Source organism: Sarcophilus harrisii, chromosome 6 (genome assembly GCF_902635505.1).
Source record: "Sarcophilus harrisii chromosome 6, mSarHar1.11, whole genome shotgun sequence".
Lineage (NCBI taxonomy): Eukaryota > Metazoa > Chordata > Mammalia > Dasyuromorphia > Dasyuridae > Sarcophilus > Sarcophilus harrisii.
Window position 1 is genome coordinate 197,727,259 of NC_045431.1, and position 18,427 is coordinate 197,745,685.

General features: G+C 32.9%; 1 protein-coding gene across 3 annotated transcripts in view; it reads left to right on the top strand.

The window, feature by feature from the left end:
- PIK3C2A (phosphatidylinositol-4-phosphate 3-kinase catalytic subunit type 2 alpha) overlaps positions 1-18,427 on the top strand; it is a 149,060-nt gene that overhangs the window by 48,813 nt on the left and 81,820 nt on the right. For all 3 annotated transcript variants that reach the window (XM_031941880.1, XM_031941879.1, XM_031941881.1), the window contains exon 2: positions 2,115-3,278. In XM_031941880.1, the coding sequence (XP_031797740.1) occupies positions 2,205-3,278 (1,074 nt within the window). In that variant the 5' untranslated portion in view covers positions 2,115-2,204. The remainder of the gene's footprint in view (positions 1-2,114; positions 3,279-18,427) is intronic.

Here is an 18,427-nt window from a genome sequence, read left to right on the forward strand (position 1 = left end):
AACAGATTTCCGTCTTTAGTCTTAATGTGCTCTATTCATCTTGCTACTGCTGCTAGGCTAACAAGTCCTAATGAATACTTAAAATTTTTTTTTTAATAACTTTTTATTGACAGAACCCATGCTAGGGTAATTTTTTACAACATTATTCCTTGCACTCACTTCTGTTCCGATTTTCCCCCCCTCCCTCCCTCTACCCTCTCCCCCAGATGGCAAGCAGTCCTGTATATGTTAAATAGGTTACAGTAGGTCTTGGATACAATATATGTGTGCAGAACTGAACAGTTCTCTTGTTGCTCAGGGAGAATAGGATTTAGAAAGTATAAATAACCCTGGAAGAAGAACAAAAATGCAAGCAGTTTACATTCATTTCCTAGTGTTCTTTCTTTGGGTGTAGTTGCTTCTGTCCATCCTTGATCAATTGAAACTAAGTTAGATCTTCTCTTTGTTGAAGAAATCCACTTCCATCAGAATACATCTCATACAGTGTCGTTGTTGAGGTATATAATGATCTCCTGGTTCTGCTCTTTCACTCAGCATCAGTTCATGTAAGTCTCACCAATCCTCTCTGTATTTGTCCTGCTGGTCATTTCTTACAGAGCAATAATATTCCATAACATTCATACCATAATTTATTCAACCATTCTCCAATTGATGGGCATCCATTCATTTTTCAGCTTCTGGCCACTACAAACAGGGCTGCCATAAACATTTTGGAACATACAGGTCCCTTTCCCTTCTTTAGTATCTCTTTGGGGTATAAGCCCAGTAGAAACACTGCTGGATCAAAGGGTATGCACAGTTTGATAACTTTTTGGGCATAGTTCCAAATTGCTCTCCAGAATGGCTGGATGTGTTCACAATTCCACCAACAATGTATCAGTGTCCCTGTTTTCCTACATCCCCTCCAACATTCCGCGTTATCTTTGTCCCTGTCATTCTGGCCCTGTCCCTGTCATTCTGGCCAATCTGACAGGTGTGTAGTGGTATCTCAGAGTTGTCTTAATTTGCATTTCTCTGATCAATAGTGATTTGGAACACTCATATGAGTGGTAATAGTTTCAATTTCATCATCTGAAAATTGTCTGTTCATATCCTTTGACCATTTATCAATTGGAGAATGGCTTGATTTCTTATAAATTAGAGTCAATTATTCTCTATATATTTTGGAAATGAGTCCTTTATCAGAACCTTTGATTGTAAAAATGTTTTCCCAGTTTATTGTTTCCCTTCTAATCGTGCCTGCATTAGTTTTGTTTGTAAAAAACCTTTCAATTTGATATAATCAACATTTTCAATTTTGTAGTCAATAGTGATCTCTAGTTCTTCTTTGGTCATAAATTCCTTCCTCTTCCACAGGTCTGAGAGGTAAACTATCCTATGCTCTTCCAATTTATTTATGATCTCATTCTTTATGCCTAGATCATGAACCCATTTTGACCTTATCTTGGTGTATGGTGTTAAGTGTGGGGTCAGTGCCTAGTTTCTGCCATACTAATTTCCAATTTTCCCAGCAATTTTTGTCAAATAATGCATTCTTATCCCAAAAACTGGGGTCTTTGGGTAATTAAAGTTATTGGCTGTTTTGTCCTTTGAACCTAACCTTGAATACTTTTAATTAATTGTGTCTCAGCCCAGATGAAGAAAGTAAAAAAGGAAAGGGTGAAAAACATTTTTTAGATATTTATTATGTAAAGTACTGAGTACTAGTAATACCAATATTTTATTTTCATTTTTTTAATTTTATTTTTAGTATAGCTTTTTTTTTTTTTTATACAAAACATAATGCATGGGTAATTTTTCAACATTGACCCTTGCAAAAACTTCTGTTCCAACTTTTCCCCTCCTTCCCCTAGATGGCAGATAGTGGGAATACAGATATAAAAGTGAGATAATTCCTGTTCTTAATGGAGGTTTTAATTAGGAGAAGGTAATACACAATGGGGACAGATGGTTAGAAAAAGGAAGTGAATGTCAAGAAGATTGCCTGACTATAGGTTACATAATTTATAATAAGTGAAATATTTCCTTTTTATATTTAAAGATAATGCAAAATTATTAAATGAATTTTGAAAACCTATTTGAAGTTTTTTTTTTTTTCTTCTCCTTCTATACAGGTGCATCTAATTTATCCCTTGGGACCTACAAGACAGACTTGTTTTGAAGAAGATAGGTTTGATCTTTTAAATGGACATCCTTTTTACAGAATGGCTCAGATATCCAGTAACAATGGGTTTAAGCAGTGTTCATCCTCACCTTTGGGGCCAGCAAAAACTAAAGATGTTGACAGAGAAGAAGCATTACAGATGGAAGCTGAAGCTCTAGCAAAACTTCAAAAGGACAAACAAGTAATTGAAAATCAGAAAGGTTTCAAATTGTTAAGTAATACTGCTCAAAAATCACAAGAAATTCATAACAAACAGGACCTTGATCTCATGGTGTTTCCTGAATCAGATTCACCCAAAAGTGCTGTAGATATTGATATTGAAAAACTAACTCATGCTGAACTTGAGAAATTACTGCTGGATGACAGTTTTGAGTCTAGTAAAGCTCCACCAATGCCAGTTACTCCTGTGTTGAGCCCTTCTTTTTCAGCACAGTTTTATCTACGGCCTACTATTCCAAGAGGACAATGGCTACCTGGATTACCTGGGCCTTCCACTTGCACTTTACCTTCTATTTATCCGTCAGCTTACTGTAAACAATCTGGTGCGTTCCAAAATGGCTTCAATCCAAGCATGTCTACGTTTCCATCTACAGAACCTATTTATTTAAGTCTTCCAAGACAATCCCAGTACATTTCATACCCTTTGACACCTACTACATCTTTTCTTCCACCAGGAAGTTTACCCATCTATCGACCAGCAGTCAGTCCTGAAATGGCAAAACTGTTTGATAAAATAGCTAGCACTTCAGAATTTTTAAAAAATGGTAAAGCAAGGACTGACTTGGAGATAAGTAATACAAAAACTGCTGTCAGTAATCTGCAAACATCCCCAAAGCATGATGATATCAGTAAATTTGACTGGCTAGACTTAGATCCTTTAAGTAAACCTAAAGTGGATAATGTGGAGGTGTTAGACCATCTAGAAGAGAAAAATGCTCCAGTTTTAACAGCAGAGGATCCTTGGGATGCTGTGCTTCTTGAAAAGAGATCACCAGCAGGTTGTCTTGAAAAAAAAGTGAATGGAAAGTCCCTTTTGGGATCAACAGTAACAAGAAGTCATTCTTTAAATATCAGATCAACTCAACTTACAAAAGTCCAAGGCCAAATATCTCAGGTATGGTCCTTTCAAACAAGCTTCAAAGTAGAGTATTATTAAGAAGAATTCATTTTTTAATGAATATCTTGGCTAAAAAGTAATAGAATTATGTACCTTTATCAAATGATTGAGAATTTATGTATTAACACTTTGTGTTTTTGCTATTAATGATGAAAAAATCCAGTCAAGAAAGCCTTCTTTGACTTGTGGGATTTTTAACAATTTACAAAGAAAATTTAAACTGGTTTACTCGAGTGTTAATAATATTGTTTTCTGCAATTAATATGTTAGTGTTATTTCTTAAATTTCCTTGGAAACTAAATATAACCTATGAAATGGGCATGTCAGTAAGTGGCTATTTCACAATTATAATTGAATATCCCTTCTTTGTTAAAAAGTGGATTCCAAAAAATAAAAACAAAATAAAAAATGGATTCCAAGGTGATACTAGTAATCTTTTGGAGACTGCCATATATATATATATATATAACACAAATATTTATCTCTTATTTGAATTACAAGAACTATTAATGTTTCAGTTAGATGTTAACAGACTGTAGCTAGATGTTAACTGTTAACAGGCACCTTAGGAGGGTATATATTGGATAGTAGGATAGATTTGGAAGTCAGAAATATATGAATTGATTCCTGCTTTAGACATTTAGACATAGCTGGGTGATGTAATCACTCTTTATCCTCAGTTTTCTCATCTTTAAAATGAGTAGATGATTAAAATGAAAAGATCCTTTCTAGCTCAGAAATCTGTGGTCCCATGTTATGATAAGAGTTTTGATACTTTATCTAATGTTTAATTGTATTTTCTCACCAGAGTTTAGCGATAAATCAAATTTCCACTTAATAACATGTAAAAGTATATTTCATGTTGTAGATTAAAAAATATAAGCTATGTGTTAGATAAGGATCTCTCTAGTTATATAGCTGGTATATTCTATAGTCTTTTGTTATCTTAGTGTGAAGGTTCTTAGTTTTTAACTTGTAGTACAGAAGCTTAGTATGTTGCATTAAATTTTCATTGATATAATTTTAAGTATTTTAACTCATTTGTTGTGAGATTTTTGTACCTAATTAAAAAGTGACTATTAAACAAAATGAACATTTGCAAAAATACTTGTTTTCCTAATATAATATTAGATTAGAAATAATAATTCTTAACTAGATCAGCAGGTATCATTATTAACTTTGCCTGATTTTAGTAGCATACTCTTATAGTAGCATCTAGTAGTTTAATTTAATATCTTGTTAAAACATTTATTACATTCTTCTGCCTCTGGATTTGATATATTAGCTAGCAGAGTTGAACTGCCTAACCTCTTTTGCAGGTTTATTGAATGGCAAAGAAAACTGTATATAACCATTGCTAAATTGCCCAGAAAAAAAATGAAAGTAGATATTTGTCATGTATAAGGCAAATTTTAATGGGGTTTATGGAAAAAGAAAGGAAAAAATAAAAAAAGTCCAGAATAAAACCAGGTAAATAATGCACTAGAAAATAATATGAGCTAGATATGGAATTAGAGAACATAAGTTTTTGTCCTGGCTTCCTGTAGGACCATGGACAAAGTAAGTCATTTACTGTCTTTGAACCAGTTTTCTTATTTGTTTGATTTCATTCATATTAAGTTTGATTTCATTCCACACAAAATTGTGTCTGAATATCTTTGATTTTCCCTTTTCTGTTTCAATAAGTTAATAAATATGTAGTAAGTACAAAGCTCATTTGATATGTGCTGTTCCCCCAATATTTCTTCCAATTTGGTAAATTTCTTCCTCCTTTCCTGTCTTCAAACCCTCAGAACAAAACAAATCAACCTCTAGGTTTTCTGTTATCTTCAAAGGATAATAAAGTTTTAAGGAAATTCTTATTATGCTCATTAGATTGTTATATAGCTTTACTAACAAGCAACTTTTAATTGCTCAAATACATTTGCTTTTCTAGATTTCTTTAGACTCATAGGATATTTTTTTTTATCAGAAAGACTGGAAAGTCTTATATTTAAAAAAATTTGTAGGATTATATTTAGCTTTTCAGGGTAAGTTGTTATTCTTGATTATAGGCTTATCTCCTTTGTTTTTTTTTATTGTGTTCCAAGACTACTTTTCATTTATTTTTAAAGCTGTCAGATTTTATGTGATTTTGTGTTTCCTCTAAATTGATTCTTTCTGGCTGCTTGGTAGATACATTTCCTTGATGGCTCTCTTTGATACTCTATATTTTGCCTTTGACATTTCTGGATTCCCTTCTGGTGTTTCTTTCTGGAGGTGATCAGTGGATTCTTTTTTTACCCTCTGGTTTTGACAGATATGGGTTTCATTTATGATTTCTTTAAATATATTCCATAGGCTGCTTTTTTTCCCCATCATATGATTTTCAAGAAATATATTAACTCTTATCTTTTCTTGACCTGTTTCTCTAGTCACTTGATTTTATATTAGCTATCTAAAATTTTCTTTTACATTTTCAATCATTTGGCTTTTCTGTTCTAATATTTCTTGATGTCTCATGAAATCAGTTATTTCTAAGAGTTCGAATTAGGTCCTTAGAGTCTATTCTGGTCTGTAGACTACAGTATTTGCTCTGCTCACACTACCTCTCACCATGGTTTCCAAGCCTATCCTGGAGCTTTTTGGGAGAACTCTTTTCTCTTGCTCCCTCCTGACTCAGATTTGCAGGCTAAATACCTATAACAACCAATCAGTACCATATTTGTGTCATAAAAAGAATTTTATTCTTCACCTATTATTTCAAATAGTTTATATAGTATTGGGATTAATTGTTCTTTGAATGTTTGATAGAATTTGCTTATGAATACTTCGGTTCCTGGGAATTTTTTCCTTAAGAAGTTCATTGATGACTTATTCAGTTTCTTTTCTAAGATCAGGTTATTTAGGCATTTTATTTCTTCTATTAATCTGGATGGTTTATGTTTTTATAGATATTCAACTATTTCTTTAGATTGTCAAATTTATTGGCATATTATTAGGAAAAATAGCTCCCAACAATTGTCTTAATTTTCTCTTCATTTTTGATATTAGTAATATGGATTGCTTTGCTTTTTTAAACAACCATTAGTTTATCTATTTTATTGTTTTTTTTAATAAAAACCATCTTCTAATTTTATTTATTGGTTCTTTAATTTCTTTCATTTTTATTAATCTCTCCTTTGATTTTCAATATTTTTCAATTTGATATTAAATTAGGGATTTTTAATTTGTTCTTTTTAAAATTTTCTACTTGCATGCTCAATTTATTGATCTGCTTTTTCTTTATTTTTTTAATGTCATCAATTAAAGATATAAATTATTTCTTAAGTACCACTATATCTGTATCCTATATATTTTGGTAAGTTGTCTCATTGTTTTAAAAAATGAAATTTTTGCTTGTTTCTATGATTAGAATTTTGCGATTCCTTGACCCACTTATTTTGTGGGATTATTTTATTTCCAGTTGATTTTTAATCTCTTTCTGTTGTCCATTATTAAATGTAATTTTATGTTCTTAAAAGAAAGCACTTAGTATTTCTGCTTTTCTACATTTGTTTGTGAGGTTTTAATGGCCTAATATGTGGTCAGTTTTTACGTAGTTGCTATATACTGCAGGGGATAAAATACACTCCTTTTTATTATTCACATTCACTTTTTTGCAGAGATCTATCATATTTAATTTTTCCAGAATTTTATTCACCTCCTTAATTTATTGCTTGTTTATTTTTTGGTTTGATTTATTTAGTTTTTGAGAGGGAAATGTTAAGGTCCCTCATTAGTATAGTTTTATGATCTATTTCCTCCTCTGATTCATTCAACTTTTTCAAAAATTTAGATGCATATATGTTCAATACTTACATAGTTTCATTGTCTATGGTACCTCTTAGCAAGTAGTTTCCTTCCTTATCTCTTTTAATTAGATCTATTTTTGCTTTTGTCTGAGATCATGATTGCTACCCTTGCTTTCTTTTCTGAAGCTGAAGCATAATAAGCTATGCTCCACCCCCTTATCTTTATCCTGTATATATATCTCTGCTTGCAAATGTTTCTTGTAAATAACATATTGTAGAATTCTGGTTTTTAATTCATTCTGCTTTCCTTTTCTTTTTACAGTGAGTTCATCCCATTTGCATTTAGAGTTATGATAACTGTATTTCCCTCCATGCTATTTTTCTCTTATTACATAATCCCATATCTCTTATTACAAAATTGCCTTTTCCCACCATATCTCTTATTATGTAACCACCTTTTCCCATCTCACAAGTTTTTTACTTCTAATCACCATCTTTGCCAGTCTACCTTCCCCTTTTATTATCTCTTATACGGGAAGATAGATTTCTGTATCCAACTGAATGTGTATATTATTATTCCCTTTTGGTGTCAATTTTAATGAGAGTAAGGTTTAAGTTTTACCTGCCACCCCTTTCCTTCATCTTCCCCTTTGTTGTAATAACTCTTTCATGCCTTTTTTATGTGACATAAGTCATCTCTATTCAGTCTCTTTTCTTCTTCTTTCAGTGCAATTTTCTTCCTCACCCCTTTATTTTTTGGGGGGTATCCATTCTATCAAAGTCAGCTTGTATTCATATCTTCTGTCTATATACTCCTAATTGTTCTTATGGGAATAATGTTCTTAAGAGTTACAAATATTATCTTTCCATAAAGAAATATAAACAGTTTAACCTTATTGAATTTCTTATGTTTTCTCATTTTATTTACTTGTTGCCCTTTTTTTATGTTCCCTTGAGTCTTGTAGTTGGAGGTCAATTTTTTTTTTCCAACTCTGATTTTTAAATTAGGAATGCTTAAAAGTCCTCTATTTTGTTAAATATCCATTTTTTTCTATTGGAAATATATATTCAATTTTGCTGGGTAGGTGATTTTTGATTGTAATCCTATTCTTTGCCTCTCATAATATCATAGTCCAAGTCTTCTAGTTCTTTAATGTAAAAATTGCCAAATCTGTGACTATTGTTCCATGCTATTTGAATAGTTTCTTTTGGCTGTTTGCATCAATTTTTCCTTGATCCTCTGGAATTTGGCTATGATCCTGGGAATTTTCAATTTGGGATCTTTTTTCAGATGATTGGTGGATTTTTCCATTTCTGTTTTGCTTTCTGGTTCTAATATGTACCAGGACAGTTTGCTTTGATAATTTCTTGAAAGATAATTTATCTAGAGTTTTTTTGTTTGTTTGTTTGTTTGTCCTTTCACGTAGTCCTAATTTTTACATGATCTCTCCTGGATCTATTTCTAGGTTGGCTGTTTTTCCAATTATAAATATTAAAAAAAATTTTTTTTTTACTTTTTTTGATTTTAGCATCTATGTCTCATAGTCATTATTTTCTACTTGCTCAATTCTAATTTTTGAGGAATTATTTTCTTCAGATTATACATGTTCAACCTATATTGGATTGCTTGCTATTTTAGATAGGGGGAAGGTAGGAGAGGAAGAAAAAAAATTGGGAACACAAAATTTTACAGAAATTAATTCTGAAAACTATCTTTACACTTGAAAGAACTATGGAGACTAAATATTAGGTCAAAGCATAGTATTTTCAGCATTTTTTATTGCTTGCTATTTTTCTCATGGTTTTTCCCCTTTTTATCTGATTTTCTTGCATAACATGACAAATATGGAAATATGTTTAAACGAATTATACATGTATAACCCATATTAGATTACTTATTGTCTTGGGGAGGAGGAAAGTAAGGGAATGAGGGAGTAAAAATTTGAAATGCAAAATCTTACATAAATGAGTGTTTAAAACTATGTATAGTTTTAAGGAAGAGGAAAAAGAAAAAAAGTTGAAACATAAAAATGAATGCTGAAAATGATCTTTATATGTATTTGGAAAAAATATTATTGTTATGAACATGATCAAGGATCTAGGACCCCTCAAAACAGCAAAAAGTCTTTGGAGTGAGTGAAGGAGCATTTAAGTTTTTATAGGAAGCAGGCACATCTGTATGATGAAGAAGTGATTGGTACAGAAATGAGACAGTACTTATAGTAATCAAACCCCTTCCGTGTGCCATCCATACTCCTCCCAGTAGTTCCTCATAGGTCAGTATTGTGCTGCTTGCAATATTTCCCTGTCCACCTTCTTCATGCCCTCCTAAATATAATTTTCCTATCTTATGTGTTGCATGTTCAAAGATGGCAGAAAACTCCTCCTATGGGATATATTGATTAATGTGCAATTAGCGTATTGAACATGCTCATTCCCCATTTGTCTTTGCCAAGTCATTGATCATGATAACTAGTTTGAGCTGAATTGGAATCTGTGTTAAGACTGTTGTTGAAAAGCATACAGGGACCCATTTCTGATTATTTGATTCACTGTTAAGCTACTTTGTTGATTTATTATAATAATTCTCAGAATTCTAGCTCTCTAGAAAAGAAAACAATTTTGTTATCCTATGCTGGGGCCCATCTGTCACCCTATTGAAGGGGGGAAATAGGGATTGTTTTCTTCAGTGAGCTTTTGTGCTTCCTTTTTCATGTGGCCAATTCTATTTTTTAGGGAGTAAATTTTTGTATATCTTTTCCTGTGCTAGTCTTTTTTTTTTCATGATTATCTTGCATTACTCTCAGTTCTTTCCCCAATTTTTCTTCATTGTGTCTAATTTGCTTATTAAAACTCTTTTTAAGCTCTTGTAGGAATTCTTTTTGGGCCTGAGACCAAATTACATTTTTCTTTGAGGCCTCACGTAGCCATTTTGATGCTATTGTCCTCTTCTAAGTTTATGGCTTGATGTTCCTTGTCACCATAGTAATCTATAGTTTAGCTCATTTGTCTTTTTCTTTCTTTTTCTTTTTTTTTGGGGGGGTGCCCTTTTTGTGACTTGATGTTTTATGTGAGAGCTAGGCTCTAGTGCTACAGTGTCCCAAACTTTTTGTTCTGGACTCAGGGTCTTACTGCTGGTTTTCACTGGGCTTGAGGGCTTAGTTGCTTGCTTTCTCAGGGACTGGGGTAAGGGGGTGAGTAGACTTCCTTTCTTGCTTGTAATGAGGGGGGTGGGACCTGCCTATTGGCTTCTGTTATGTGTGTGGGTTAGTACTGACTTGCCTCAGGGATGAGACCCTGCTGCTGGATTGCTAGGAAACAGGGTCTCTCTTCCAGCTGGTCCCATGGTCAGTTCTCACTATCGGCCTATCCTGTGATAGGGTTTCGCTATTGGTCATAGGCCTAGCTTATTATTTGAGCTGGGATTGTACCTACTGAAAAATTTAGACCAGTTTTATGAATACATAGGTATGCAAAAATCCTAAATAAAAGACTAGCTAAAGCTATTAGAAATAATTCATAACTTTAGCAAAGTTGTAGGATACAAAATAAATCCCCATAAATTCTAAGCATTTTTATATACATCACCAACAAAATCCAACAGCAAGAGATACAAAGAGAAATTCCATTCAAAATAACTACTGATAGCATAAAATATTTGGGAATCTACCTACCAAAGGAAAGTCAGGAATTATATGAGCAAAATTACAAAACACTTTCCACACAAATAAAGTCAGATTTAAATAATTGGAAAAATATTAAGTGTTCCTGGATAGGTCGAGCGAATATAATAAAGAAGACAATACTCCCTAAACTAATCTTTTTATTTGGTGCTATACCAGTCAGACTCCCAAGAAAATATTTTAATGACCTAGAAAAAATAACAACAAAATTCATATGGAAGAACAAAAAGTCGAGAATCTCAAGGGAAGTAATGAAAAAAAAATCAAATAAAGGTGGCCTCTAGCTGTACCTGATCTTAAACTATATTATAAAGCAGCAGTCACCAAAACCATTTGGCATTGGCTAAGAAATATATTAGTTGATCAGTGGAATAGGTTAGGTTCACAAGACAAAATAGTAAACTATAGCAATCTAGTCTTTGACAAACCCAAAGATCCTAACTTTTGGGATAAGAATTCATTATTTGACGAAAAGTGCTGGGAAAACTTGAAATTAGTATGGCAGAAATTAGGCATGGACCCACATTTAACATCATATACCAAGATAAGATTAAAATGAGTCCATGATTTAGGCATAAAGAACGAGATTATAAATAAATTAGAGGAACATAGGATAGTTTATCTCTCAGACTTGTGGAGGAGGAAGCAATTTGTGACCAAAGATGAACTAGAAATCATTATTGATCACAAAATAGAAAATTTTGATTACATCAAATTAAAAAGCCTTTGTACAAACTAATGCAAATAAGATTAGAAGGGAAACAACAAACTGGGAAAACATTTTCACAGTTAAAGGTTCTGATAAAGGCCTCATTTCCAAAATATATAGAGAATAATTGACTCTAATTTTTAAGAAATCAAGCATTCTCCAATTGATAAATTGTCAAAAGATATGAACAGACAATTTTCAGATGATGAAATTGTAACTTCATATTTCCACTTCATATTTCCATTCATATGAAAGAGTGTTCCAAATCACTATTGATCAGAGAAATGCAAATTAAGACAACTCTGAGATACCACTACACACCTGTCAGATTGGCTAAGATGACAGGAAAAACTAATGATGAAATGTTGGAGGGGATGCGGGAAAACTGGGACACTGATGTATTTATTGTTGGTAGAGTTGTGAACTGATCCAACCATTCTGGAGAGCAATCTGGAATTATGCCCCAAAAGTTATTAAACTGTGCATACCCTTTGATCCAGCAGTGCTACTACTGGGCTTATACCCCAAAGAGATACTAAAGAAGGGAAAGGGACCTGTATGTGCCAAAACGTTTGTGGCAGGCAGCCCTTTTTGTAGTGGCCAGAAACTGGAAAATGAATGGATGCCCATCAATTGGAGAATGGTTGGGTAAATTGTGGTATATGAATGTTATGGAATATTATTGTTCTGTAAGAAATGACTAGCAGGATGAATACAGAGAGGCTTGGAGAGATTTACATGAACTGATGCTGAGCGAAATGAGCAGAACCAGGAGATCATTATATACTTCAACAACGATACTGTATGAGGATGTATTTTGATGAAAGTGGATTTCTTTGACAAAGAGAAGATCTGACTCAGTTCCAATTGATCAAGGATGGACAGAAGCAGCTACACCCAGAAAAAGAACACGGGGAAATGAATGTAAACTGTTTGCATTTTTGTTTTTCTTCCCGGGTTATTTTTACCTTCTGAATCCACTTCTTCCTGTTCAACAGGAGAACTATTCAGTTCTGCACACATATATTGTACCTAGGATATACTGTGGCATATTTAACATGTATAGGACTGCTTCTCATCTGGGGGAGGGGATGGAGGGAGGGAAGGGAATAGTCGGAACAGAAGTGAGTACAAGGGATAATGTTGTAAAAAGTTACCCAGGCATGGGCTCTGTCAATAGAAAGTTACAATCTTCAAAAAAAAAAAAAAAACTAGCTAAAAGTTTAACTAAGATATTTATATCAGGAATGTAAGGATGGTTTAATAAAATGAATATATTAACATAATTCATTATATAATTATCAATAATAAAGTAACATAAGTCATGATTATATTAATTGATGAAATTTGATTATATATATTAATAGATGAAGTTTAAGAAAATATAGCATTTCAATTGAAAATACTTGAAATTATGGATATTGGGCTTTCCCTTAAACTGATAATGCTTTTAGGTAAATGTTTTATTTTTTATCTTTAAGGGAAAGTCCAATACCCATAGTTTCAAGTATTTTCAATTGAAATGCTATATTTTCTTAAACTTCATCTATTAATATATTATATATATATATATATATATATATAATATAAATAAAAAATAAAACATTTACCTAAAAGCATTATTTGTAATGGGCATAATGAGCTAGAATCTTCCCAGTAAGATTAGTTATGAATTAAGGATGCTCACTGTCACTGTCATTCATTATTGTATTGGAAATCCCAACAATAGCAATAAGATAGGGAAAAAGAAATGAGACAAAATAGAAAATGAGAAAATAAAACAATCTATTTTTGCAGACAATAAAGGTGATAAACTTGGAAAATTCCAAACACTCAATTAAAAAATTTCCTAAAATTAATTAGTTTCAAAAACCATTACATTGAATTCCCAATCCCTATATTTATGCCCACCTGCATTTTTGATTTCCTTCACAAGCTAATTGTACAATATTTCAGAGTCTGATTCTTTTTGTACAGCAAAATAACGGTTTGTTCATGTATACTTATTGTGTATCTAATTTATATTTTAATATATTTAACATCTACTGGTCATCCTGCCATCTGGGGGAGAGGGTGGGGGGTAAGAGGTGAAAAATTGGAATGAGAGGTTTGGTAATTGTTAATGCTGTAAAGTTACCCATACATATAATCTGTAAATAAAAGGCTATTAAATAAATTAATTAATTTAAAAAAATAAAATTAATTAGTTTCAACTAAGTAGCAGGATATAAAATAAATTCACATAAATTATTAGCATTCCTAGATAGCATAAATAAAAACTTCCAAGAAGAGATAGTAAGTGATACGCCATTTAAAATATCTCTAGACAGTATAAATTTCCTAGCAATAGAACTACCAAAACAAACCCAGAAACTAAATAAACAAAATTATTAAAAAAAATTTTCATACAAATAAAATCAGATTTAGATAATTGGAGAAATACTAATTGTTCATGGGTAGGCAAATCAAATATGAGAAAAAAATGATAATTTTACCTAAATTAAAGGACAAAAGGTTAAAAACATCAAAGGACCTAATAAAAAATGTAAAGAGAGGTTTTAGGGAACCATTGATTTATGAGTTATATTACATAATAAATTTTGCTGTGTAGCCTTTTCAACTTCTTGGTTGTATTAATGGAAAAAAAAAAAAAACAACTTTTAAGTGTTCATTTCCTGGCAGGGATTTTTATGCTTTGTGTTGAAAGCTCAACCAAAAGGAGTGTTTGTTTTTCTTTTTGCTCAGCAGGCTCACTTCCTGTTTCCCGGTAGAATCTTTTTTTTTTTTTTTAAACTAAATTTTTAGTTAGAAATTTCTTCTGGTCCAAACTGGTAACCGATAAACCAAGAATGGCCACAGTATTAATGAAAAGAAATCATTCTGGCAAATTACTTATATCTGTATTGTAATTGAACTAAAATAAGAATCATTAAGATGATCATGATGGCCCATATTATTTTCTTAAGAAATTTTTTTGTGAAGGATGAATATTTCCAAAAATTGTAAAAATGTCTGAGTTGGCAGAGGATATTATTTTATTATTATTATTATTCAAATTATTATTAATTTGAAATAAATTCAACAAGCTAGATGACTTTACTGTTATGTATGCCACAGTTCTTTTTTATTCTCCTGACTCAGTTTCCCTAATTATCCTGGCTCAGTCCTGCCTCAGTTTTCCTGCTTCTCTCAGTTCTGCAAAATCTCCCCCTCTTTATCAGAATACTTGATAAGGATAAAAAATCTTATGTTTTAGAATATCAGAATGCCTCTCCCCATCCCAAGCTATTGGAATGTCAGATACTATCTTATTAAGATGCCTCTCCCCACATCTGGGGTGCCTCCCCCTGATTATGTCATCTCATCTCCGGTGGCTCACCCCACCCTGTCAGAGTCCCACTCTCAGTACCCTGACTCCGCCCCTGCCTCAGTTTATCCCCTGCATCTGAGCCAGGTATGTATATATGTCTCCTATCCAGGAGCAAAAAATAGGTTGTTTCATAAAATAATAATAGCTGCTTGCATTTATGGAGTCCTTTAAAGTTTGACAAGCATTTTACAATTGTTATTTCATCTTCAAACAGTCCTATGAGGGCAAGCAAATATAATAATCAGACTCGCAAAAAATATTTTAATGACTTAGAAAAAATAACAACAAAGTTCATATGGAAAATCAAAAGGTCAAGAATTTCAAGGGAATTAATGAAAAAAAAATCAAATGAAGGTGGCCTAGATCAGTTTAGCTGATCTAAAACTATATTATAAAGCAGCGGTTACCAAACCATTTGGTGTTGGCTAAGAAATAGACTAGTTGATCAGTGGAATAGGTTAGGTTCAAAGGACAAACAGTCAATAACTTTAATAATCCAGTGTTTGACAAACCCAAAGACCCCAGCTTTTGGGATAAGAACTCACTGTTTGACAAAAATTGCTGGGAAAATTGGAAATTAGTATGGCAGAAACTAGGCATTGACCCACACTTAACACCATACACCAAAATAAGGTCAAAATAGGTTCGTGACCTAGGCATAAAGAATGAGATTATAAATAAATTAGAGGAACACAGGGTAGTTTACCTCTCAGACCTGTGGAAGAGGAAGGAATTTATGACCAAAGAAGAACTAGAGATCATTATTGATCACAAAATAGAAAATTTTGATTATATTAAATTGAAAAGTTTTTGTACAAACAAAACTAATGCAAACAAGATTAGAAGGGAAGCAATAAACTGGAAAAACATTTTTACAGTCAAAAGTTCTGATAAAGGCTTCATTTCCAAAATATATAATTGACTCTAATTTATAAGAAATCAAGCCATTCTCCAATTGATAAATGATGAAAGGATATGAACAGGCAATTCTCAGATGAAGAAATTGAAACTATTTCTAGCCATACATACAAAAAAATAAAAAGAAAAAGTCTTATGAGGAAAATAATATTTCAAAATGAGACAAAAAGGGATGAAAAAGTCATAATCATTTATTAAGTACCTACTATGAATCAGGTTAAATAATTTACAAACACTGGACTTGCCCAGGGTCACACAATAATTATGTTTCTGAGGCAAAATTCAAACTTGGGTCTTCCTAAATCCAGCAGTCTCTGTACTAATTGTTGCGTGTAACATTGCTACCACTTAAAAGTTTGGTCATTTTTGATTCTTGTATGTTGCTGTTTTGTGTTTATGGAATATTTTATATTTTTTCCTGCTTATAGCCTATTTTGAGCCTCCTTTTGATATGGAAATGATCCTGATTTTTATGTTTGAAAGTTATGCCAGAAGAATATTAGTTATGAAGTATAAGCAAATGTTGGATATGCTTGCATTACAGGCCTACCAACAGGTTGTTTGGTGTTTGAGGACCAAACTAGCTAAGTTTGAAATGAGTTTAATATTCAGTGATAAATATATCGACAAGATTACATTAGATGAAGTGGCTATAAGACAACAATTAATAAAACCAAAAGATCTTTTTCAGGAAGGGGATAACAAACTGAACTTGGGTATTACCTGCCAGTGGATTTAGTTTTTTATAAGAAATATCTTTAAGTGATTGAGGCCAGTTTCAATGATCTTGTGATGAAGAGAGCCATCTCTACTCAGAGAGAGGACTGTGGGAACTGAGTGTGGCTCATTACGTAACATTCTCACTCTTTTTGTTATTATGCACTTGTATTTTGTTTTCTTACTAATTTTCGTTCCTTTTTGATATGATTTTTCTTATGCAGTAAGGTAATTGTATAAATGTTTACATATATTGAATTTAATGTATTTTAACATGTATAACATATATTGGATTGTTTGCCATCTAGGGGAGCAGTGGGAGGAAGGAGGGGAAAATTTGGAATACAAAGCTATGCAAGGGTCAATGTTGAAAAATTATCAATGCATATGTCTTGAAAAATTATCAATGCATATGTTTTGAAAATAAAAAATTTCTTTCAAAAAGAGGAGAAAGAAAAGAGAAAAGGAAGAAAAGGGAAAGTGAATGGTAGAGAAAAAGAAAGGACAAGGGGTAGAAAAAAGGGAAAAGGAAAGGGAAGAAAAGGAGAAGGGAATATAATGGAAGAGAAATGAGTTGGTAGATGGTAATATGAATAGGCTCCTTGAGAAGAAGTTTGGTATTTTATTTTTATCTTTTTTGACAAAATATATTATGATGCTTTATGTGGTGTTCTTTTTCTTTAAAATATGATGGTTCTCTCTGGGAGAAGGTTTCTGGGGGGTGGTGTTCTGGAGACAGCTTTAGTTTCAGTTAAAAATAAATAAATAATCACCCAAATACAGCCAGGTGCTAAAAGTTCAGATCTTTTATTGTGTCCTTCAATATAGTCCAGTTAGCTTTCTTATAGGCCTCTCTCCTTCTCTCCTTCTCTCCTTCTCTCCCTCTCTCCCTCTCTCTCTCCCCCCCCCCCCCCCCCCCCCCCCCCCCCCCCCCCCCCCCCCCCCCCCCCCTTGGTTCTAAGAGCTCTTGCAGCTTATCCTTTGCCTCTGCTCCAGCCAGCGCAAAGGTGGAAGATGGAATGGATCTCCTGCCTCCTTCATTTGGGGGCTCGGCTACCTTTATGGAGAGCCTTTCAGACCAGCTTGGTCTTAGTGGGGGAAGTGCAGGAGCCCAGCCACCAGCCCAGCCACCACAGTGGTATGAGATGAAGTGAATCTGGTTGCGCCTCGGAGAGAGGGCTTCTCCTGAACTGACTTGACTCTCCCCTCTCAATGTTTTCAGCTTAATTCCCTACAGAGCCTCTGTCTACTCCTTATATATCATCTCCTAAAGGTTGACTCCTTCCCTCCAAGGGAGGGATTAAGGGTAGTGTGAATTCGGATATCTCATACTAAACCCTGAAATCTCCCAAACAAGTGAACTCCAATGAGTACTTAAATACTTCTTGCTTATATGAGCTCTCTAAAGGTGTGAACACAAGTATTGTATCAATTCTATTGAGTTAACACTAGGATTCTAATATCTCCTTTGAGTTATCACCTTGTTTCAAGTTGAGTTAACACTAGGATTCCAACAGCTTTATTCAAAGTAAATCATTTTAATCTAAAAAAATATATATATCTTTTAGAAAATGATATGATTAATTCATTTGACAAATTAAAATATTAAATACTAATAAACTCTGGGGGACTCAAGATTCATAAGTCTGATTACCGGAATTTCATTTTGGCAGGTAGTAAAAGATACATAAAAATAATAGTTTTACATAGCAGCATGTACTAAAGTAGTTAGTGTGGGTGAGGTTGTATGATGCAGAGCAGAGACCTTAAATACTCCGCCTACTCTACTTGCAAGGATTGCCTGAATCAGATTAAAATGTAATTCCTATCTGATTTAGATGTATTGATGTAATAGTGTTTTTTTTTAAAAAAGGAAATATATAAACATTGTTTCTAAGTCAGTCTGTGGCCACAGGAAGCTTTATATATGCCATAATGACCCTGTTTTTATTGAGCCTGATACCACTGCTGGGAGA